Here is a 24,183-nt window from a genome sequence, read left to right as displayed (position 1 = left end):
TGGTCCCATGGTGTTTATACTTGCGTACTATTGTTTGTACATATGAACGTGGTACCTTCAGGCATTTGGAAATTGCTCCCAAGAATGAACCAGACTTATGGTTAAAAAAAAAATCTGAGGTCTTGGCTTCTTTAGATTTTCCCATGATGTCAAGCAAAGAGGCACTGAGTTTGAAGGTAGGCCTTGAAATACATCTACAGGTACACCTCCAATTGACTCAAATTATGTCAATTAAGCTATCAGAAGCTTCTAAAGCCATGACATAATTTTCTGGAATTTTCCAAGCTGTTTAAAGGCACAGTCAACTTAGTGTATGTAAACTTCTGACCCACTGGAATTGTGATACATTGAATTATAAGTGAAGTAATCTGTCTGTAAACAATTGTTGGGGAATTGATTTGTCATGCACAAAGTAGATGTCCTAACTGACTTGCCAAAACTATAGTTTGTTAACAAGAAATTTGTGGAGTGGTTGAAAAATGAGTTTTAATCACTCCAACATAAGTGTATGTTAACTTCCGACTTAAACTGTATCTTGAAAGACTTTGGTTGCAAGCAGGACACAAGTAATACCAACATATTTTAGAGAGCCATAATGGGTTGACCAATAATGGTTGCAATTGAGATCAGCTATGTGGGGGAATTTAGCCCGTGTCAATGGTTCAACGAGACATCCGCTGGTGATAATCTAGTGCCATCGATGGATGCAATATTAGCCTATCTGTGTGTGTGTGTTTCCCTGTTTGTGTTTCCCTGGCTAAGTTGATGAGCTGGTTTGTGCCATCAGTTGATTGACAGATGTAGGCCTACTGTAGAACGATAAACTTTCCTCCAGTATAGATGCTTGTCCACGTTTTCTAGTTAGGCTATGTATAATTTGACAATATAGTTCTGGTCTTTGGTGTGGATTGAAAGCCTGTATTGTGTGGCTTTAATATTTAATTTAATAAACCTGTCAAGATGTTTATGCAGCCTATCCAAAGACCATTTAGTTGAACTGAGACACTTTTCTTTCATGTTTAAATTATCATACTATTTCTTTTACTTCTTGAAAACATTGAAATAAATGCTGTTAACTTGTGGGCATAATGTAGGCTCGGGCTGGTGACTAGATTGCCCAGAACTGGCCGCAACCTCATGAGGCTTGGAGCCGGAGCACGCTGCTTAGACCTACTGCGCTACGACAGTTCACTAGGCTCTAGCAAGAACTAAGAATACTAGGAATACTGATGATACACCACAAGTATGTGACACCCCTTCAAATTAGTGGATTCGTCTATTTCAAGCACACGCTTTGCTGACAGCTGTATAAAATCAAGCACACAGCCATGCAATCTCCAAAGACAAACATTGGTAGTAAAATGGCCCCTACTGAACAGCTCAGTGACTTTCAAAGTGGCACTGTCATATACTCAGCAAACAAGAAACGTCCTCTCACTGTCAACTGCGTTTATTTTCAGCAAACTTAACATGTGTATATATTTGTATGAGCATAACAAGATTCACAACTGAGACATAAACTGAACAAGTTCCACAGACATGTGACTAACAGAAATGGAATAATGTGTGAAAATCCCTGAACAAAGTGGGGGTCAAAATCAAAAGTAACATTCAGTTTCTGGTGTGGCCACCAGCTGCATTAAGTACTGCAGTGCATCTCCTCCTCATGGACTGCACCAGATTTGCCAGTTCTTGCTGTGAGATGTTACCCCACTCTTCCACTAAGGCACCTGCAAGTTCCCGGACATTTCTGGGGGGAATGGCCCTAGCCTTCACCCTCCGATCCAACAGGTCCCAGACGTGCTCAATGGGATTGTGATCCGGGCTCTTCGCTGGCCATGGCAGAACACTGACATTCCTGTCTTGCAGGGAATCACGCACAGAACGAGCAGTATGGCTGGTGGCATTGTCTTGCTGGAGGGTCATGTCAGGATGAGCTTGCAGGAAGGGTACCACATGAGGGAGGTGGATGTCTTCCCTATAACGCACAGCGTTGAGATTGCCTGCAATGACAACAAGCTTAGTCCGATGATGCTGTGATACACCGCCCCAGACCATGACACACCCTCCACCTCCAAATCGATCCCGCTCCAGAGTACAGGCCTCGGTGTAACGCTCATTCCTTCGACGATAAACGTGAATCCGACCATCACCCCTGGTGAAACAAAACCGCGACTCGTCAGTGAAGAGCACTTTTTGCCAGTCCTGTCTGGTCCAGCGATGGTGGGTTTGTGCCCATAGCCAACGTTGTTGCCGGTGATGTCTGGTGAGGACCTGCTTTACAACAGGCCTACAAGCCCTCAGTCCAGCCTCTCTCAGCCTATTGCGGACAGTCTGAGCACTGATGAAGGGATTGTGCGTTCTTGGTGTAACTCGGGCAGTTGTTGTTGCCATCCTGTACCTGTCCCGCAGGTGTGATATTTGGATGTACCGATCATGTGCAGGTGTTGTTACACGTGGTCTGCCACTGCGAGGATGACCAGCTGCCCGTCCTGTCTCCCTGAAGCGCTGTCTTAGGTGTCTCACAATACGTACATTGCAATTTATTGCCCTGGCCACATCTGCAGTCCTCATGCCTCCTTTGCAGCACACCTAAGGCACGTTCACACAGATGAGCAGGGACCCCGGGCATCTTTCTTTAGGTATTTTTCAGAGTCAGTAGAAAGGCCTCTTTAGTGTCCTAAGTTTTCATAACTGTGACCTTAATTGCCTACCGTCTGTAAGCTGTTTGTGTCTTAACGACCGTTCCACAGGTGCATGTTCATTAATTGTTTATGGTTCATTGAACAAGCATGGGAAACAGTGTTTAAACCCTTTACAATGAAGATCTGTGACGTTATTTGGATTTTTATGAATTATCTTTGAAAGACAGGTTCCTGAAAAGGAACATTTCTTTTTTTGCTGAGTTTAGGATGCCAGTTTGTCAAGAAGTCAGTTTGTCAAATTTCAGCCCTGCCACGGTCAACTGTAAGTGTTGTTATTGTGAAGTGGAAACGTCTAGGAGCAACAATGGCTCAGCCGCGAAGTGGTTAGCCACACAAGCCCGCAGACCTGGGCTGCCGAGTGCTGAAGCGCGTAGCATGTAAAAATCGTCTGTCCTCAGTTGCAACACTCACTACCGAGTTCCAAACTGCCTCTGGAAGCAACGTCAGCAGTAGAACTGTTCACCGGGAGCTCCATAAAATGGGTTTCCATGGCCAAGCAGCAGTGGAAACGCGTTTTCTGCAGTGATTAATCACGTTTCACCGTTTGGCAGTTCGATGGACGAATCTAGGGTTGGCGAATGCCAGGAGAACGCTACCTGCCCGAAAGGATAGTGCCAACTGTAAAGTTTGGTAGAGGAGGAATTATGGTCTGGGGCTGTTTTTCATGGTTCGAGCTAGGCTCCTTAGTTACAGTGAAGGGAAATCTTAACCCTACAGCATACAATGACATTCTAGATGATTCTGTGCGTCCAACTTTGTAGCAACAGTTTGGGGAAGGCCCTTTCCTGTTTCAGCATGACAATGTCCCTGAGGTCCATACAGAAACGGTTTGTCGAGATCAGTGTGGAAGAACTTGATTGGCCTGCACAGAGCCCTGACCTCAACCCCATCGAAAAACTTTCAGATGAATTGGAAAGCCGACTGCAAGCCAGACCTAATCGCCCAACATCAGTGCCCTACCTCACTAATGCTCTTGTGGCTGAATGGAAGCAAGTCCCTGCAGAAACGTTCCAACATCTAGTGGAATGCCTTCCCAGAAGAGTGGAGGCCGTTATGGAAGCAAATGGGGGACCAACTCCATATTAATGCCCATGATTTTGGAATGAGATGTTCGACGAGCAGGTGTCCACATACTTTTGCTCATATAGTGTATGCTGATTGAAAAACTATGTATTGTACATAGGCACATAATTTTTTATAATTTTATTTGAAGCCTTCCCTAAACCAAAACCTTAAACACTCTGAATTAATGCCTACACTTTTACCCATTGAGTGGTTTCTGTTTTAACCGTGTAACCACGTGGAATTAACCCTTTAACCAGGGGGAATTAATGTGTCAAAAGTAGACGTTCATCCATGAGTCAAAGGGCATTGGGCTGGTTTCGAACACATGTCGGCTCTGGCATATCTGCTGTGGTCAGTGGCTGTGACCGCTTGACCACACAGACACTGAGGAAACCAATCATTTATTCTGCCTATTGCTTGCCTTGAACATATGATTGAACAAAAAACATTGAACAAACTGATCAAAAAAAAAAAAAAGATTTTCCCTAACAAAAATATATCTACCCCCTACAAATATGTCCATTTATTATAATCCACATAAGAATTCACAGAAGACACGCTGTAGCCTGCACCTAGCCTACATAAGGTACGGTGTGCATTGTATAGAAATACCGCTACCACCTGCCCCGAGGCGGCGATCCTAAATATTTCTTCAGATATTCAAATCCTCCTGCTGCAGGATTATTTTCCTCCTGTGGCGAAATGGGTCAAATTAAGATATGACATCTGTAGGGATTAAGTTAATGGCCCTATTTATTTCTTCCTCTATTCCTACTTCTCTCTCCTTTCTTCACTCTTTCTTCGCCTGTTGCACATCAGGAAATGTTCCACCAAATTATCCAAAAGAGCATTGTAGAGTCGACTGTAAAAATGTTGGGGAAAAACGCCTTGGAATTGATGGGTCTCCTGCTGTTTCACGTTTCGATGTCGTGCCGCCCGTCCTCAGCCTGATGAACGGCCAGGATTTATGTGGCCCGGCAGAGGCTGCCGAGTCCTCCCCCCCTCCCCACAAGATGGGGTCATCAATCATACCATTTTATTGTCATTCAAAAAAGGAAAATTGTCACCATGTAGCTCCGGTGCAAGGAAAGCCATTCTGGGAAATAATATGTACAAACTGTTAGATGGTTTAAGAGGCACTTTGAATCGTCCAGCTTTTTTGTAATAGTTTCACGTTTTATTAGCTGTTTTTCATTCTGCTTGTTATTTATTTTTGGTTTTCCCATGTTGTTTTATGTTACAATTCACCTCACATCATTATAGCATTGGTAGGCCAGTATTAAAACCGTTGTGTGTTTGTTGTACCTCATTTAACATTTTTGTAATTTAGCGGTCGCTCTTGTCTAGAGCGACATGCAGTTAGTGCTTTCATCTTAAGATCGCTAAGTGAGACAACCACATATCACAGTCGTAGCATGCAAATCTTTCCTCAATAAAGAAGTTATCAGCAAAGACAGTGCTAGTAAGAAAAGACAAGTGCAGGTTACCACATTGACTAATACTAGCTCAGCTAATCCTAAATGTAATCAAAATGTTTTGCTGGCTTCATCAGGTGTCACACAATACATTGCCCGGCCCCAGAATGCCCACATCTGAATGTGAAATGTGATTGGCTTTCAATGTAAATGTCATTTGTGACATCTTTGGATTGTAGAATACTCCAGTTGCAGGCAAGATCGTCCAGTCTTTGTGACAAGCAGTTATCTGCCCCACTGTTAAGTCATCCCCTTGTTAAATGGCAACGTGAAATCATATCTCAGCCCAGTGCAGTTAATATGAATTACAGGAGTGGCTTAAGGGCCGCCGATGTCTCTGTGATGAAATACATCTCCCAGAGACCCTGGGAGGCTACTGTGTTATCTGAACACACTTGACTTGTGTTACAGCACCATACTGAATAGAATTGTGTGTTTTCTGTTCTATTTCCAACACCCCCAGAAAACACACACAATTGCAGTGAAGCACCAGAGTTGAAACAATGTAAACAATGTAGAGGATGCTTTCATTGTTCCAAATAGCATTATTGCATAGTGACATTAGTAGTCTCTGAGATGTCATAGCGTTTGCTCCAGAACATCATCACTCCCGGCGCTAATTCAGTTCCATTCTTCTGGAGTTTTTCTTTCATATCTCATCTTTTATGTTGCCATTCCTGTGAAGAAATGTAAAGATTGAGAGATACTTGAACAAAGGTGACCCTCCTTCAAACCCAGGCTAATGTCATGTTTCTCATTATGCTAGAGAACCACCTTGTTCAGAGAGGGGGTGAGTACTGTAGCGATGAACGTTTCAATCAGAGATCAAGGTTGTAGCTTGATAGTTTGGGCAATTTATTACAAGAACACTTGCTTCTAAGCGTAAGAGTTGCCACTAAACCTGAGTTAGTTTCCATAAATGACTCAAAATACATGTACTGCAGAGCACATGGAACCTACACACCACTTCAATCGAGGTGTCAAAAATGACTGAAATATCTTAAAAGTTCTGTTGAGTGTGTTCTGTCAAAGCGCTGTTAGTGTTTGTGGCTGTTTTCTAGTACCATCTCAATTGGTTCCTGCAGTGCTCAACACCTCCCCAAAGCAGACCCTTTATTTGATCCTGATTAGATGTTTGTTGTGCTGACACTTCATTTGGGAACATTTATTCATGCAGATCCCTCATGAAGTTGCAAATTAATTCCAGGCTCTCATCAGAACCTCTTGAGTACACACATGCACACACACGTGCGTGAACACGCACACACAAAGCATTCAAAACACACCTGAGGTGATTGCAGGTGTCATGGTATGATAAGCAACGGCTCAATCTCTCTCTCTCTAAAGACATTCCTGGATAAGAATGAAGCTATCATTGGCTCATACGCACATTCAGCCTATAGCCTTTCCACAATCCCCTGTTCTAAGCCTCCCTCTGTCACAACCATATAATTACTTCAGAATCAACTAGGACCATGTTCAAACGATGTATTTCTACATTCTTTCCAGTATTTGTTAAATTGTTCACTAAATTAGTTTAGATCATATTTTCATTTTTGCGTGGCTATGACCTCTGTTGAAAACAAAATCTAGAAGCCTTTGAGCACCCAGGATACTACTGTTTGTCAATGTCAGTTTCTCATGTTTTCTTCATACCGAGCAAATAATGAAGCAAATAATGAACGCAGGTGTCTAGTTAAACTGTTCTCCCAAAAAGTGACACAAAATTATCATTACCCAATATGCTTTGCAATCTGTCAGTGACATTAATGCTAGATCTCTTGGCAGGTGTCTCTGGCTTTTGAGACATGTCCTCCTCTCTTTTTTTAAATTATTAAAAAATATATATATATTTCTCCTTTATTTAACCAGGTAGGCTAGTTGAGAACAAGTTCTCATTTACAACTGTGACCTGGCCAAGATAAAGCAAAGCAGTTCGACACATACAACAACACAGAGTTGACTGATCCATTGTGCTCTACTCCAAGATGGCAGTTATGGCATTTTGATGACTGATATTGTCATCACGTGGGATATTGTCATCAGTCAAGCTAGTGAGGATACACACCTTGTTTAATAACCAGTTATACAGGCAGGCAGACAGACAGACTGCAGTCCATGGTTTCCAGAAACCTTCAGAGACTTCCTCTTGTTTTTTGGTATGGACTTGGTCAGTTTATTCAAGTGTATTATTAGCATGGTTGTTCTGCCAGCATCAAAATACCAGGATTTCATTTCTGTGTGGTTTCCCCTGAGAGCATGTGCCTCCTCACTGCAGAGAGAGAGCGAGGGGGCTGGCATCATGTCGGCATTTTCTCGTTCTCTACCCATCTGTGCCACTCATACCAAATAACACACACTGGCCTCAGCATGGCATTTGTTTGTCATATTTCCAGCTCATTTCATTTGCTGATTGTGTTGCTCTGAGCAATATCATCTAACTCAAGCCCTCACACAAACGCCTGTGGAAAATCCCAACACACATTTACATTTGAGTCATTTAGCAGACTCTTATCCATAGTGGTTTACAGGAGCAAGTAGGGTTAAGTGCCTTGCTCAAGTGCACATTGACAGATTTTTTTAAACTAGTAGGCGTGTGGATTCGAACCAGCAACCTGTCGAACCACGCACTCTTTGATTCCTCCGTATCCTCACAGTTAACAAGTCAGTCCCACAGCCATGCTTAGCATAAATCCGACACGACTGGGATTTCCAGTCATGCTTAGCATAAATCCGACACGACTGGGATTTCTAGTCATGCTTAGCATAAATCCGACACGACTGGGATTTCCAGTCATGCTTAGCATAAATCCAACACGACTGGGATTTCTAGTCATGCTTAGCATAAATCCGACAAGAAGAGGATTTCCAGCCATGCTTAGCATAAATCCGACAAGACTGGGATTTCCAGCCATGCAAAGTATAAATCCTACAAGACTGGGATTTCCAGCCATGCTTAGCATAAATCTGACAAGACTGGGATTTCCAGCCATGCTTAGCATAAATCCGACAAGAAGAGGATTTCCAGTCATGCTTAGTATAAATCCTACAAGACTGGGATTTCCAGCCATGCTTAGCATAAATCCTACAAGACTGGGATTTCCAGCCATGCTTAGCATAAATCCGACAAGAAGAGGATTTCCAGTCATGCTTAGCATAAATCCGACAAGAAGAGGATTTCCAGTCATGCTTAGCATAAATCCAACAAGAAGAGGATTTCCAGTCATGCTTAGCATAAATCCAACAAGAAGAGGATGTCCAGTCATGCTTAGCATAAATCCAACAAGAAGAGGATTTCCAGTCATGCTTAGCATAAAAACCAAGAAGGATTCTCTCCACATCTAATTGTGTGTGGATAAAAAAATGTGAATAATATAAATGCGAGAGCTGTAGCTAGCACAACTCCAGGGTTAGAAGGAACTGCTTGCCATTCATCTGAGGGACGAGGGTTGCAATAAAAAAAACTGTGAATTAATAATACATTGGCAACACCTGCTTGACTCCCTCTCCTAGTGAACCAGACCCTTATTCCACTCCTATCACTCCAGGCTCCTTAAAACTCAAGGATGTTTGGTCCCTTTGGGGGACACGCTGTCAGTCTAGTCATATTTGACGAGAAGGCTGTTTGTAAGGCTGATTAGTGTCTGGAAGATTCACGGTTTCTTCTTTTTATTTCCTTGTTGAATTTGTCTAAATTAATGGGGGTTGAGTGTTTTACTTTTATCGACACTTTGTTTATTTAGGAAGTGAGGTTTACCTGGTGACGGCTTTCCCAGCGGGCAAAGCAGGTTTAAATCACATCATAAAAGCAGTTTTGCTCTTGTCATTTCAACATGTTTTGCCCGCTAGTTAAGCGTGGTTTTATTGATAATGAGCTGTAACCTCGTTCTCCTCTGCCTCTCCTTCCCTAGGTACATTAGCTAGCAGTAACAACTGCTGCAGCACCAAAATCCATGGTATTTTTAGTTTGTTTAGGTTCATGTTTATTCACTAGCTGGTAGTTTGTCAGTGCTCATTTTCATATTCGTAACCATGCTTCTCTCTATCTCTCTCTCTTACACACACACACACACACACACACACACACACACACACAAAGAGAGGCTGATATTGTACTAAGGTGTGAGGGGGTGTGGGGGTGGGCGGTCTGTTTGCTGTTTGGCAGACTGACTGTCTGCACTCTGTCTCTCCTAAGGCTTCTCACACTAAAAACTCCTGACTTCTGTTCACACAACCCTGTCTCCATGGTTACGTGCCAGGAGGCTATGTGTCGTCTCCTGTTGTCGTACCTTTTCCCAATGAGCGAAGACATAGAAAATGTTGTGCGTTCCATAAGAACAGGCACAGGAATCAGGATCATTCACCCGTATGGGTTTTAGTCAAAGCACATGTCCTTGTGTCTTCTGCTATGTCTAACACACTTATGTATGTGTATCCACGTTAATTTGACTCAAAAGGCTGGGGAGCTGACTTTGTATTGACCTTTCTTTACTTAGTCTTTTTTTTATACCAGGTTAGTGGTGTTTGTCTGATTTTCTGAAGTGTGAAATGATAACAGTGTAGTTCTCTCTGTCATAATAAGAGGGGCTCTGTGTGATGACTGTCTGTGTACTTACCACCATCATATCAGTTTCTAGTTTGGCTTGCCCTGCCATCTCCCAAACCTATCTAGAATCCAGATGTCTTATATCTTGTGTACAGGGTGCTTGCTCAGGTCTTAGTGTGGAAAATCTACGGGCAAATAGCCATTTTCAAGACTTTAAAAAGTATGGAATTGTACACTACAGTCTGAAGGTCTGGACTTCTTGAACTTCATGGATACAAGGTAGATACGTACTATATGAAAATAGGCTATGCCTAGCAAGATAGACCAAAAACATCTCAACTATAACAATACAAATATTGACCATCAGCACTCACATGAACTATGAATCAGTCATCTCACAATATTTGCTGAAAACAAGAAAGGTTGAGGTGTTGAAAATGAATCCGTTAGCTTGGGGAAAAGTCTGGATTTTTATTATCTGAAGTGTGCAAGCTCACTTTGTAAGATCTCAACACATTGTTTTGGGTTAGTAAGTCAACATATCTTTTCCCACTACTGGGCCTCATTCTCCAGGTTTGTCTCCAGGTTTGAGCAGAGTATACTTAGCTCTACTCACCTCCCCTTTATGCTGTCAAATGGAGACTTGACCTTATCTATCTGTGTTCTTTTCCTCTGGGCCCATGAGAGAGTAAAACACTCATAAATAAATAAACAGATGAACTTCTCACGTCTCTCCATGGAGATACCTGGTGTCTAGTGAGGCACGAAATGGCTGCCTTCTTTAACGAGATGGGGCAGTTTTGTAATGAAAAGTGTTGTTTGTAAGGGCAACTGCAGATGCAGGTTGAAGGTGTTTCTGTATTTTTTTAAAAGTTTTGTGGAAACTGCAGCACAGCAGAAAAATAACTGACAAAACATGTTACATCAACAAAGAAAGACAATAAAGTCAAACTAATTCAAATCTGAACTGGACCTGGGGCTAGTAACAGGTTATTGGGCATTCAGATGGAGTGGCCAGCCCTTGGACACTTGATTATCTTGAACAATGTTTTAAACAGGCTAACCACTTCATCTCTTTTCTCCTCAGGGGGACCGTGGAGGCACGCTTTGTGTATGTCTTCGTCCTGGGCATCCTCTTCACGGGCTCCAAGGACCTGTTGCGGTCCCAGGTCATCACAGCCGATGCCCGGCTGAAGAGCAGGGGCTTATGGGAAATCTACAGGTAGGTAGCCTACATGGCAAATAGCTTAGAGAGGCTGGCTAGCAATCGGTAGGTGGCAAGTTTGAATCCTGTGTACATTGTTTTATTCAACCTTTATTTAACCATGCAAGTCAGCTTAGAACCACTTATTTGTCTTATTCACTGATTAAGCATAGTTATTGGACAATAAAGTAACCTTCTTATAGTGGTGTGGTTCTGTTGGTGGCCCTGTTGTTCCGAGCCCACAACCTGCCGGTGCTGTGCTGCTGCTTGCTGGTCCAGACTTTGATGGCCCAGTTCATCTGGAAGAAGCTCCACTACGACGCTGCCCAGACTACCATCATGCACTACTGGTTTGGACAGGCCTTCTTCTACTTCCAGGTAAGGGACCGTTAGATGAGGGGGATCTGCAATCCCCCCAAAATATTTAAAAGCATGAGGGAAAAAACGATTAAATCTCTTATTTTGAGTGCAAAGCAGACACAGCAGATGAAGTCCTTTTCTAAATGAAGATGTGAACGAGGTACAGTTGAAGTCGGAAGTTTACATACACCTTAGCCAAATACATTTAAACTCTGTTTTTCACAATTCCTGACATTTAATCCTAGTAAAAATTCCCTGTCAGTTAAGATCACCACTTTATTTTAAAGTGAAATGTCAGAATAATAGTAGAGAGAATGATTTATTTCAGCACATTCCCAGTGGGTCAGACGTTTACATCCACTCAATTAGTATTTGGTAGCATTGCCTTTAAATTGTTTCACTTGGGTCAAACGTTTCGTGTAACCTTCCACAAGCTTCTCACAATAAGTTGGGTGAATTTTGGCCCGTTCCTCCTGACAGAGCTGGTGTAACTGAGTCAGGTTTGTAGGCCTCCTTGCTCGCACACGCTTTTTCAGTTCTGCCCACAAATTTTCTTTAGGATTGAGGTCAGGGCTTTGTGATGGCCATTCCAATACCTTAACTTTGTTGTCCTTAAGGCATTTTGCCACAACTTTGGAGTATGCTTGGGGTCATTGTCCATTTGGAAGACCCATTTGCGACCAAGACTGATGTCTTGAGATGTTGCTTTAATATATCCACATAATTTCCCTTCCTCATGATGCCATCTATTTTGTGAAGTGCACCAGTCCCTCCTGCAGCAAAGCACCCCCACAACATGATGCTGCCACCCCCGTGCTTCACGGTTGGGATGGTGTTCTTCGGCTTGCAAGCCTCCCCCTTTTTCCTCCAAATATAACGATGGTCGTTATGGCTAAACAGTTCTATTTTTGTTTTATCACACCAGAGGATATTTCTCCAGAAAGTACGATCTTTGTCCCCATGTGCAGTTGCAAACCGTAGTCTGGCTTTTTTATGGCGGTTTTATAGCAGTGGCTTCTTCCTTGCTGAGAGACCTTTCAGGTTATGTCGATATAGGACTTGATTTACTGTGGATATAGATACTTTTGTACCTGTTTCCTCAAGCATCTTCACAAGGTCCTTTGCTGTTGTTCTGGGATTGTTTGCACTATTCGCATCAAAGTACGTTAATCTCTAGGAGACAGAATGCGTCTCCTTCCTGAGCGGTATGACGGCTACGTGGTCCCATGGTGTTAATACTTGCGTACTATTGTTTGTACAGATGAACGTGGTACCTTCAGGCGTTTGGAAATTGCTCCCAAGGATGAACCAGACTTGTGGAGGTCTACAATTTTCTTTCTGAGGACTTGGCTGATTTCTTGTCTTGTTGTGGTCTACGTCTGACCCACTGGAATTATGATACAGGGAATTATAAGTGAAATAATCTGTCTGTAAACAATTGTTGGAAAGGTTACTTGTCATGCACAAAGTAGATGTCCTAACCGACTTGCCAAAACTATAGTTTGTTAACAAGAAATGTGTGGAGTGGTTGAAAAACGAGTTTTAATGACTCCAACCTTTGTGTATGTAAACTTCCAACTTCAACTATATGTGTGTGTAAGTAGGTCACTTTTTCATGCAGGATAGAAGAGATCACTGTCTTCTAGATTTCCTCATGTCTTTCTGTTTCAGTGAACATAATCAAGTGTACAATTATATTTTGCCGTCACAATACCTAACATCCCGAGACAACACACACACACACACACACACACACACACACACACACACACACACACACACACACACACACACACAGCCCCAGTGTTCAGCAAATAAAACATTTTCTGGCGTCCCCGAATTCCTCCAACCCCTTGATTTTGTCACTTAATTACCACTCTCAGATCATTTTGAAGGGGTCAGGAATTACCAATTACCACTTTAGGTGCCCATACATGAAATTATTGACCCTGGGTAATGGTTAGTCTCAACAAAGCTGTAAACCAGCCCTACTGTAGGCCAAGCTGAGCAGTCCAATGTCCTAAAACTCCTATTGTAGCCACTCCATGGTCGGCCCTGTGGAACTGTGGAACATACATGAATCAATGGTTTAATTGATCCACTAAAATATGGTGTTGAGTTTGTCCGTTGGAGGGTGGCTTAGTCAGGCTCTTTGACAGAATGGGTCCTTTCACTCGCACGAGCACGCATGCACTCACTCCATCCATCCACCCCTCCAGGCAAGAGAGAGGGGAGCTAGTGGCCCTCATCAGCCGGTGAATTAATTCAGCTCCCGCGGCAATCGCGAAAGCTCTTCCATCACACCTGAACCCTCGTCAGGAAATGGAAAGGGGAATGAGAGACTGGGCCAAAAACAGTGGGGAGGAGAGACGAGGTGGATGGGAGTTTTTATACCATCACTGCAGCCCTTACAAGGCCAGTGAGGTGACAGACAGCAAGCTCTGAATAGCTACCTGCGAAGTGGAGGAGCATGCAGGAGACCGACACATTTTAATAGTATCAGCTTCTGACTCCTTTCGAAAGTTAACATTGAGTGTATTCCGTAATCTTCATATATTAATTTTACCCAAGGTTAAGTCAGATGTAGTTGAAGTTAGCTTACTTAGTTAGCTACGTTACCCAACTTAGCTACATTCTGTTAACTTAAATAGTCACATTAGCTAATGTATTTAGCTACACTAGCTACTGTATGTTAGCTACTTTAGCTAACTAAGCTACGTTATTTAGCTACTATGTTAGCTAAGTAAACTAAGGTTAGGTGTGAAAATGAAGCTTAATAAAACTGACATCTTCTGTTTGGCTGGCTGTTTGACTGTAGGGGAACTCCAACAGCATTGCCACGGTTGACATCTCGGTGGGCTTCGTGGGACTAGAGAGCTACGTAGAGGCCCCGGCTTTCTTCCTCACCGCCCTCAGCACGTATGCCGGGCCCCTGCTCTGGGCTGCCCACCTGGTTTGCTACCTCAGCTCAGAGAAGAGGTCAGTTACTGTACACTCAGCCCCCTCACACCAGTAAGTGTCATTAGTGATGATACATTCATAAGTTAATTATTTCGAACATACACAGCCCAGGTACCAGCTAACCATGGGTTTATCTTGTGAGCTTGTTTGTCTTACTGTAGCAGACCAATGATGAAGTAGAAGATTTGGTAGATTGAAAGCCTTGAAACAGATGATTTAGTGCCGGGAGAACGTCCATGTACTCACAACATGATGATTTAGTGCCGGGAGAACGTCCATGTACTCACAACATGATAATTTAGTGCAGGGAGGACGTCCATGTACTCACAACATGATGATTTAGTGCAGGGAGGACATCCATGTACTCACAACATGATGATTTAGTGCAGGGAGGACGTCCACGTACTCACAACATGATGATTTAGTGCAGGGAGGACGTCCACGTTCTCACAACATGATGATTTAGTGCAGGGAGGACATCCATGTACTCACAACATGATGATTTAGTGCAGGGAGGACGTCCATTTTCTCACACCATGATGATTTAGTGCAGGGAGGACATCCATGTACTCACAACATGATGATTTAGTGCAGGGAGGACGTCCACGTACTCACAACATGATGTTTTAGTGCAGGGAGGACGTCCATGTTCTCACAACATGATGATTTAGTGCAGGGAGGACGTCCACGTACTCACAACATGATGATTTAGTGCAGGGAGGACATCCATGTACTCACAACATGATGATTTAGTGCAGGGAGGACGTCCACGTACTCACAACATGATGTTTTAGTGCAGGGAGGACGTCCATGTTCTCACAACATGATGATTTAGTGCAGGGAGGACATCCATGTACTCACAACATGATGATTTAGTGCAGTGAGGACATCCATGTACTCACAACATGATGATTTAGTGCAGTGAGGACGTCCACGTACTCAGAACATGATGATTTAGTGCAGGGAGGATGTCCATGTACTCACAGGTAGCCCTAGTGGTTAGAGCGTTGGGCCAGTAACCGAAAGGTTGCTAAATCGAATCCCCGAGCTGACAAGGTAAAAATCTGTCGTTCTGCCCCTGAACAAGGCAGTTAAACCACTGTTCCTAGGACCTCATTGTAAATATGCATTTGATCTTAACTGACTTGCCTAGTTAAATAAAGGTTGAATTACATTTTATTTTTTTTATTGTGCAGGGAGGGCGTCGTACTCACAACATTGATTCGGCCTAAAACAAGAGGCTGGTGAAACGTTCCAGTTATTAAATTGTTCATGAATGGAATTTCAACTGATTTACGGAACTGGAATGGAAACTGAATTGAGCACTACCGTACCATAATACATAAAGACAAAAGAGGACAGTAACCCAACAGAGGACAGTATATTCTTCCCGTCTAGCATGAGACTAGCAGTGTGTAATTATTGGGACAGGATCATAATGTGATGACAACGCCTTGGCCACATGCCAATATATTTTGGATTCAAAACAGCAGCGCAGCAAGCTACCCCTGGATGTTATTTGGAAATGCAAAAGTGATCATCAAAGATGCAAGAGATCGCCTTGATCCGGGAACACTTTGTACATCGTTTTAACGCTTGCACCCCTAATTGATTGTCTCATTAATTAATTTGATTCCGGCAACAAGTTAGCCACCTAGAGCACAATTCAAAGAGCATAAGATAAAAGAACGTGATTATTAATACATGAGATAAGTGTTGCTACCCCGTGTCTTGAATGTACATTACAGTATGAATCACAGCGCTATAAGCTAACAGTTATGGAATGGAAAAAAGAAGGGATGGAGGATGTGGTTAATATCAAAAAGCTGTTTGTGGGTGGGTGTTTTTTTTCTTTAAAGGGGCTTCTAAGCTTCTTTGTTACTGGCATCTAATTCCAATTAGGTTGAGTGATAACTAGCTCCGAAATGCAGCCGATGCAGATCGTAAAGCCTAGTCCAACATGGGGGACCCCTTCTCCTAATGCATGCCAGCGTTTCAATAATTGATGAAAACGACCACTTTGAAGTCCTGCTCTTGGAGAGGGAAAAAGGGAATTGTGAACACACATATACTTACACTCATACAGTACCAGTCAGAAGGTTGGACACACCTACTTATTCAAGGGTTTTTCTTTATTTTTCTACATTGTAGAATAATAGTGAAGACATCAAAACTATAAAATAAAACATATGGAATCATGTAGTAACCAAAAAAGTGTTAAACAAATAAATAAAATAGCCACCCTTTGCCTTGATGACAGCTTTGCACACTCTTGGCATTCTCTCAACCAGCTTCATGAGGAATGCTTTTCCAACAGCCTTGAGGGACTTCCCACATATGCTGAACACTTGTTGGTAGCTTTTCCTTCACTCTGCAGTCCAACTCATCACAAACCATCTCAATTGGGTTGAGGTCGGGTGATTGTGGAGGCCAGGTCATCTGATCCATCACTCTCATTGGTCAAATAGCCTTTACACAGCCGGGAGGTGTGTTTTGGGTCATTATCCTGTTGAAAAACAAATGATAGTCCCACTAATCACAAACCAGATGGGATGGAGTATTACTTCAGAATGCTGTGGTAGCCATGCTGGTTAAGTGTGCCTTGAATTCTAAATAAATCACTGACAGTGTCACCAGCAAAGCACCCCAACAACATCACACCGCCTGCTCCATGCTTCACGGTGGGAACCACACACGCTGAGATCATCTGTTCGCCTACTCTGCGTGTCACAAAGACACGGCGGTTAGAACCAAAAATTTTGACTCATCAGACCAAAGGACAGATTTCCACCAGTCAAATGTCCATTGCTCATGACTAACCATCATGTCTTAAAGTAATGGTGCACTGTCATTTCTCTTTGCTTATTTGAGCTGTTCTTGCGATAATATGGACTTGGTATTTTACCAAATAGTACTATCTTCTGTATACCACCCCTACCTCGTCAGAACACAACTGATCAGCTCAAACGCATTAAGAAGGAAAGAAATTCCACAAATAACAAGGAACACCTGTTATTTGAAATGCGTTCCAGGTGATTACCTCATGAAGCTGGTTGAGAGAATGCCAAGAGTGTGCAAAGCTGTCATCAAGGCAAATGATGGCTACTTTGAAGAATCTCAAATATATTTTGATTTGTTTGACACTTTTTTGGTTACTACATGATTCCATATGTGTTATTTCATAGTTTTGATGACTTCACTATTATTCTACAATGTAAAAATAAAAATAAAGAAAAACCCTTGAATGAGTAGGTGTATCCAAACTTTTGACTTGTACTGTACATACATTCACATACACACACATGCATTCACACACATTAATTAAAGCAGAGAAATGGGTAGAATTGTCTGTCACATCATCCCCTCTTTGACGTAGCATCATAGTGTGGATGCAGGAGAACATTCCAAATCCCATTACTCCCTGTCTCGCCCCTTGGGAGTCTGCTTCTATGTCACCGAGTCGCGTTCCGCTATGTCACGAAATGTCACCATTTGCATATCTGGGTGGCTTTTAGGACCACCCGTGGTGCTGGTGTCAAGTCAAGGACAGTCAGTTGTGCCCCCCTAACAAGAGCCACTGATATGTCGACAATTTTTGTTCTACGATGATGTTGTCTGTGTCAGACTGTAACTGTGGCCAAGTTGAGACTGGTCACCTTCTCAGTTGACGGCCCTCTTCTTTATTTTAATCAATAATATTAACGACAGGTAGTTTGTTGGTTTGTTAACTGTGAAGTTCAGCCTCGGGGACCTCATCAAACCCCCTACGTCAGCCTGTCATTGTTTATCCCGTACATATGCTCTTGCAGGAAGCCAGTTCAAGTAAAGTCCCATATTTGTAACACTGTCATAAACCAATTGATTCATCTGGGGAAACGTGCGTCACACAATCCATCCCCTCTGAGTATCTCATACATAATACGAGCAGACCGAGATTTGTAAATTCTCATTATTCCTGTCCACATCCTCCATCCCCACCATCCAGCTCTGCCGTTTTCCACCAGAATGGCCCCACTCACAAAGTGCAGTTTGAGAGGTCTGCGTGATAAATGAACCTCTTAAGTAGTCTGACACAATGCAGCTCATTTATAATGCACTATGCCCCATCAGCATCCACACTACAGAACCAAATACTGGAAATGGGCTTTGATCAATACCTCCCTTGTCGGGAAACCCTAAAACCACAGGGGAAGATAAAACTAAAGTTTTCATTACTGTTGAATAGGATCTGTCTAGGGCCATGTTTTCACCAGGATAAAAGTGCTCCAAAGTAGTCAAAGCAAACAAAGAGAATTCAATAACCCCCTTTCCCAACATTTGCTACTGTTGTTCAAACATATATCCTGGTCAAATCTGTGCAGACAGCACCCAGAAATGGGAAAATACATGTGGTGTACAAACACATTGCCAGGGCTGTGTTTTTGAGTGTCAAAAGGGGACAATTCTCAAAAGCTCCAGAGTTCTATAGGTGGTATCCCTTGACGCACATCCTGTATCCCACACTCCTTTACAGGCAGTCATCCCTTTTTAGTCCTGCTCCCTGGGTCATGATAGAGGGAGTGCACTGGATCAATACTAAAGCCAGCCCAAGAAGAGGACAGGAAGTAAAGGGAGAGTGGGCGGGTGTGGGACAGGCGTGAAGGTGCTTGACTAATGCCTGAACTCATTTCCAAAGAGGGGAATGCCCTTCAATTACTACCTCATCAGGGAGCTACAGACCTTTGCCTAGGACAGGACATGAACAGACACATAATTCGCCAGATGCCGGGCAGGTCTGTCCTGCTGCAAAGGAACGGGGATGTATAGAGCTGAGAGATGTGATCACCACAACAAAGACAAGGCAAATGTCTTTCTACTGGTTATGTAGACCTTTTATGTAATCATCTGTAGTTTTCTTCATGACACCTGTGCATTCCGTTAAAACGTAGATATTAGGCATAAAATGAGTTGGATTAATCTGGATCCCTTGATTAATTACATATCTGTTGAATCAGGCGTGTGAGTAATATGGCCTGTTCTGCATCACAACATCATTGTAATAATTACATTGTTGTGGTTTGCTACACCAGCTTGGCAGACCGGAGCCACAGCTGAGCACACACACTCCCAATGCAGTCAATGCTACCTGCTACGTAGGCAGCTTGAGCAGAACAGCAACACATGCCTTGAGGGTATAGTCTCTGAAGAGTACACTACACCTAATACAGTAACTTGCGTCATACGCCTCTGGTGTAGGAGTAACAGAAAAAGTGCCTTCAGAAAATATTCACACCCCATGACTTTTTCCACTTTTTGTTGTGTTACAGCCTGAATTTGTCTGAGTTTAAAATGTATTAAATGTAGATTTTGTCAATGGCCTACACATAATACCCAATAATGTCAAAGTGGACTGTTTTTAGAAATTGTTACAAATTAATAAAAAATGAAAAGCTGAAATGTCATGAGTCAATAAGTATTCAACCCATAAGTTCAGGATTAAAAATGTGCTTAACTAGTCACATAATAAGTTGCATGGACTGACTCTGTGTGCAATAATATTGTTTAACATGATTTTTGAATGACTACCTCATCTCTGTAACCCACACATACAGGGCTGTGAGAAAGTATTTGCCTTTCACATTTTCTCTACTTTTGTAAATGTTTTTATACTGAATGTTAATAGATCTTCAACCAAAACCTAATATTAGATAAAGGGAACATGACTGAACAAAATACAACAATTACATATTTATTATGCAACAGTTATGCAACACCCAATGCCCCTGTGTGAAAAAGTAATTGCCCCCTTACACTTATTAACTGGTTGTACCACCTTAAGATGCAATGACTCCAACCAAACGCTTCCTGTAGTTGTTGATCAGTCTCACGTCGCTGTGGAGGGATTTTGGCCCACTCTTCCATGCGGAACTACTTTAACTGAGCAACATTTGTGGGTTTTCAAGCATCAATTACTAGTTTCAAGTCCTACCACAACATCTCAATTGGGATTAGATTTGGACTTGGCCAGTCTAAAACTTCAAATTTGTTGCTTTTTAGACGTTTTCTTGTAGTCGTGATTGTGTGTTTGGTATCATTGTCTTGCTGCATGACCCAGCTGAGCTTCAGCTCATAGACGGATGGCCTGACATTCTCCTGTAGAATTCTCTGATAGAGCAGAATTCATGGTTCCTTATTAAGGCAAGTCGTCCAGGTCCTGAGGCAGCAAAGCATCCCAAAACCATCACACTACCACCACCATGCTTGACCATTGGTATACGGTTCTTACTATGGAATGCAGTGTTTGGTTTTCGCTAGGCATAATGTGACCCATGTCATCTTATCTTTGGGAGAGATGTTGATGTAAAATATTGAACTTAAAAGATGCCCAACGATTGAACAGAGCAGTAGCCGAGTCTGGATCAAGTGCCATTCTGTGACTTTGGCCTTATTTGTTTGCCGTGGTATTGAGTATTGTGATACTAAAAAGGGTATCGGTATCAAAGTCAAAATGCTGGTATCTAGTCTACAGGTATTACCAGTGTCCAACAGGGATCTATTATTGGTCCACTTCTCTCCTTATACATGGCTCCCACTAAGCAAAATCATCTTTGAATATTGTGCCAACTTCCACACCTATGCAGATGACATAGTTTAAAATGTATTTAGTGCTTGATCATGTTTAGATTCTAAACCCCATTGATTAGCTGTTCATATAGCATTGTCGTTGTCAGAGTAAATGCTACAAATGTAAATGTTAGTTGATATAAAAAACTTCATGGTTTGTGAGCTAAAGAGATTTGTGATAAAACATCATACAGTTCAGGTCCAGACCTTTGTTTCAATACTATTCTTCTGGCCTAAAATGTGTGTGCTATGTGCATTGATAGCTGTTTGTGAGAGCGATATAGAAGGACACATTCAGTGTGTGTCGCTGAGTACAGTCATTTATGTTGGCACCGACATGGGGGCTTGTGAGGGGACGCTCACTGATTATGCGAACACGCAGACAAACAAACCCACAGGTGTTTGATTCAACACCTACCCTAAATTACACTACCACCCACTGCCTCAGTGCAGCTCTCAGAGAGCCTTTATTTGTTTGGGAGGGATAATTTCCCAGGCTTGAAATTCCTCCCACAGAGTTTTGAGATTACCTGGCTGCAGTTCCTTCCCCAGAGTATTGAGATTCCCTGGCTGCAGTTCCTCCCCCAGAGTTTTGAGATTACCTGGCTGCAGTTCCTCCTCCAGAGCTTTGAGACTACCTGGCTGCAGTTCCTCCTCCAGAGCTTTGAGATTACCTGGCTGCAGTTCCTCCTCCAGAGTTTTGAGATTACCTGGCTGCAGTTCCTCCTCCAGAGCTTTGAGATTACCTGGCTGCAGTTCCTCCTCCAGAGCTTTGAGATTACCTGGCTGCAGTTCCTCCTCCAGAGTTTTGAGATTACCTGGCTGCAGTTCCATCCCCAGAGTTTTGAGATTACCTGGCTGCAGTTCCTCCTCCAGAGCTTTGAGATTACCTGGCTGCAGTTCCTCCTCCAGAGCTTTGAGATTACCTGGCTGCAGTTCCTCCTCCAGAGCTTTGAGATTCCCTGGCTGCAGTTCCTCCTCCAGTGCTTTGAGATTACCTGGCTGCAGTTCCTCCTCCTGAGCTTTATTACCTGGATGCAGTTCCTCCTCCTGAGCTTGGAGATTACCTGGCTGCAATATCCCAGTCTGAATATGGGATGAACTGTGGCTCTGTTCAGACCGACAAAGGCATTGAAATGACTCAGACAGAGGAGCTTTCAGATGCTGTGATTGAATGCGTGTTTGTGCACGTGTACTTGTGTGTGAAAGAGATCAAATGTGAAAGAGAGCCAGTATAAAAGGACAACATGTGCAAACAGCTTGTACAATTCTCTGTATTTCCGATTGTTTCGAATGAGAGAATGTGGGAAACCCTTTGAAGAGTGTTCAACTTGTTCTCCATCTCTGCCTTTCATTTGAATTGAAAGGCTGCCGTCGAAGGTCATATCCTGTACTTTCTACATGTGCTGGCATCTATTAGCCCTATCTAAATAGACAATGAGGTCAGGCTCTTTTCAGAGGTGCTAAGGAGTCGATGTCAGGCTAATGCAACCGTAAGCATTGAGACAGACGAGATACAAGTTCTCAGGTTAAAAGGCTGATTGAAAGCATGTGCCTCAAGGCTAAGAGAGATGCAATAGGATTTGTCTGAGTCCAGGCCTCGGTTCAATAGCATTTATTTTATATCAAATATTTTAGATGTGGAGGTTGAATGTACACGTGGTGTACTCAAATCTGTGCTTTAAAACGTGACCTATGAGATGCAAACCTTCAATCCTGTGATGTCTCATGCCGAATGACATTTGTTTTGTCAGGTACAGTAGGCATTTGTTGTTTTGACTGCTGGTGACATCTGTTTTTCCATTCTTCTGATTGAAAGATAATCAATCTCTCTCTCTCTTCTCTCCCATTGTATCTCTTCACCCTCTCTCATCTCCATCTTTCCCCTTTCTCCTCCTCTCTCCAGGAGCTCAGTGGCGGTCGGCCATGGATGCTACTGCTTGGCCCTTTTGCGGTCCGTGCCGGCGGCGGCCTACGTGGTGTTGGTCACAGCCCTGCGCTACCACCTCTTCATCTGGAGCGTCTTCTCACCCAAGCTGCTGTATGAGTCCATGCACACACTGCTCACCGCTGCAATTTGCCTCTTCTTCACCACCATGGAGCAGAGCCGCAGGCCCTAGGGAGCCCACCGCTCAGAGGGCTCTCAACTTTCAGGAAGGGGTTAAGGAGAAGGGCCAAAGGGAAAAGACTCATGGGTAATGGTGGTCCTGATACTGTCCTAGTTGACTTCTGGATACCCCACTCCTACACTCTGAAGGAGAAGGTGTGAATGTACCTGCACTGGACTTCTAGGACTGCAGCATTCATTTGGGTGGCAGGTAGCCTAGTGGTTAAGAGCGTTGGACAAGTAACCGAAAGGTTGCTGGTTTGAATCCCTGAGCAGACTAGGTGAAAAATATGTCGATGTACCCTTGAGCAAGGCACTTAACCCTAATTGCTCCTGTAAGTGGCTCTGGATAAGAGTGTCTGCTAAATGAAAACAAAAATGTTAAAATTCACCTTTTGGTACGCAATATCTTTTCTCAGATGGAACTTTGTCTCTTGTATGCACAACTTTTTTAGTAAGATTTAGATGTTTTACTACTGAAGTCTGTTCATGTATTTATTGAGCAGGGCTGTAAATGAGTAATGGAGTAAATGTTATGAATTATTTAATTTGAATGTGTCAAAGCACAATCACTTGACATTGGATTTGTATTCCTTCCTTTTGTTGTGTTATTGTTTGTTTTGTTTCTGTAGAGTAGTAAGTTCTTCTATTGACCACCGGCTCTGTAGTGCTCTATCCCAGTAGAGTAGTAAGTTCTTCTATTGACCACTGGCTCTGTGGTGCTCTATCCCAGTAGAGTAGTAAGTTCTTCTATTGACCACCGGCTCTGTAGTGCTCTATCCCAGTAGAGTAGTAAGTTCTTCTATTGACCACTGGCTCTGTAGTGCTCTATCCCAGTAGAGTAGTAAGTTCTTCTATTGACCACCGGCTCTGTAGTGCTCTATCCCAGTAGAGTAGTAAGTTCTTCTATTGACCACAGGCTCTGTAGTGCTCTATCCCAGTAGAGTAGTAAGTTCTTCTATTGACCACCGGCTCTGTAGTGCTCTATCCCAGTAGAGTAGTAAGTTCTTCTATTGACCACTGGCTCTGTAGTGCTCTATCCCAGTAGAGTAGTAAGTTCTTCTATTGACCACAGGCTCTGTAGTGCTCTATCCCAGTAGAGTAGTAAGTTATTCTATTGACCACCGGCTCTGTAGTGCTCTATCCCAGTAGAGTAG

General features: G+C 42.9%; 1 protein-coding gene across 1 annotated transcript in view; it reads left to right on the top strand.

Moving 5' to 3' along the window:
* The window catches only part of LOC120048019 (GPI ethanolamine phosphate transferase 2-like), a 115,171-nt gene extending 91,848 nt beyond the window's left edge, over window positions 1–23,323 (top strand). Inside the window, exons 11-14 of the mRNA XM_038993689.1 lie at window positions 10,879–11,013; window positions 11,199–11,373; window positions 14,174–14,334; window positions 22,826–23,323. Coding sequence (XP_038849617.1) covers window positions 10,879–11,013; window positions 11,199–11,373; window positions 14,174–14,334; window positions 22,826–23,039 — 685 coding nt within the window. The 3' untranslated portion in view covers window positions 23,040–23,323. The remainder of the gene's footprint in view (window positions 1–10,878; window positions 11,014–11,198; window positions 11,374–14,173; window positions 14,335–22,825) is intronic.
* Window positions 23,324–24,183: the final 860 nt, after the last annotated feature.

Source organism: Salvelinus namaycush, chromosome 5 (genome assembly GCF_016432855.1).
Source record: "Salvelinus namaycush isolate Seneca chromosome 5, SaNama_1.0, whole genome shotgun sequence".
In the NCBI taxonomy this organism is placed as follows: domain Eukaryota; kingdom Metazoa; phylum Chordata; class Actinopteri; order Salmoniformes; family Salmonidae; genus Salvelinus; species Salvelinus namaycush.
This window is presented reverse-complemented; position numbering and strand designations above follow the sequence as displayed.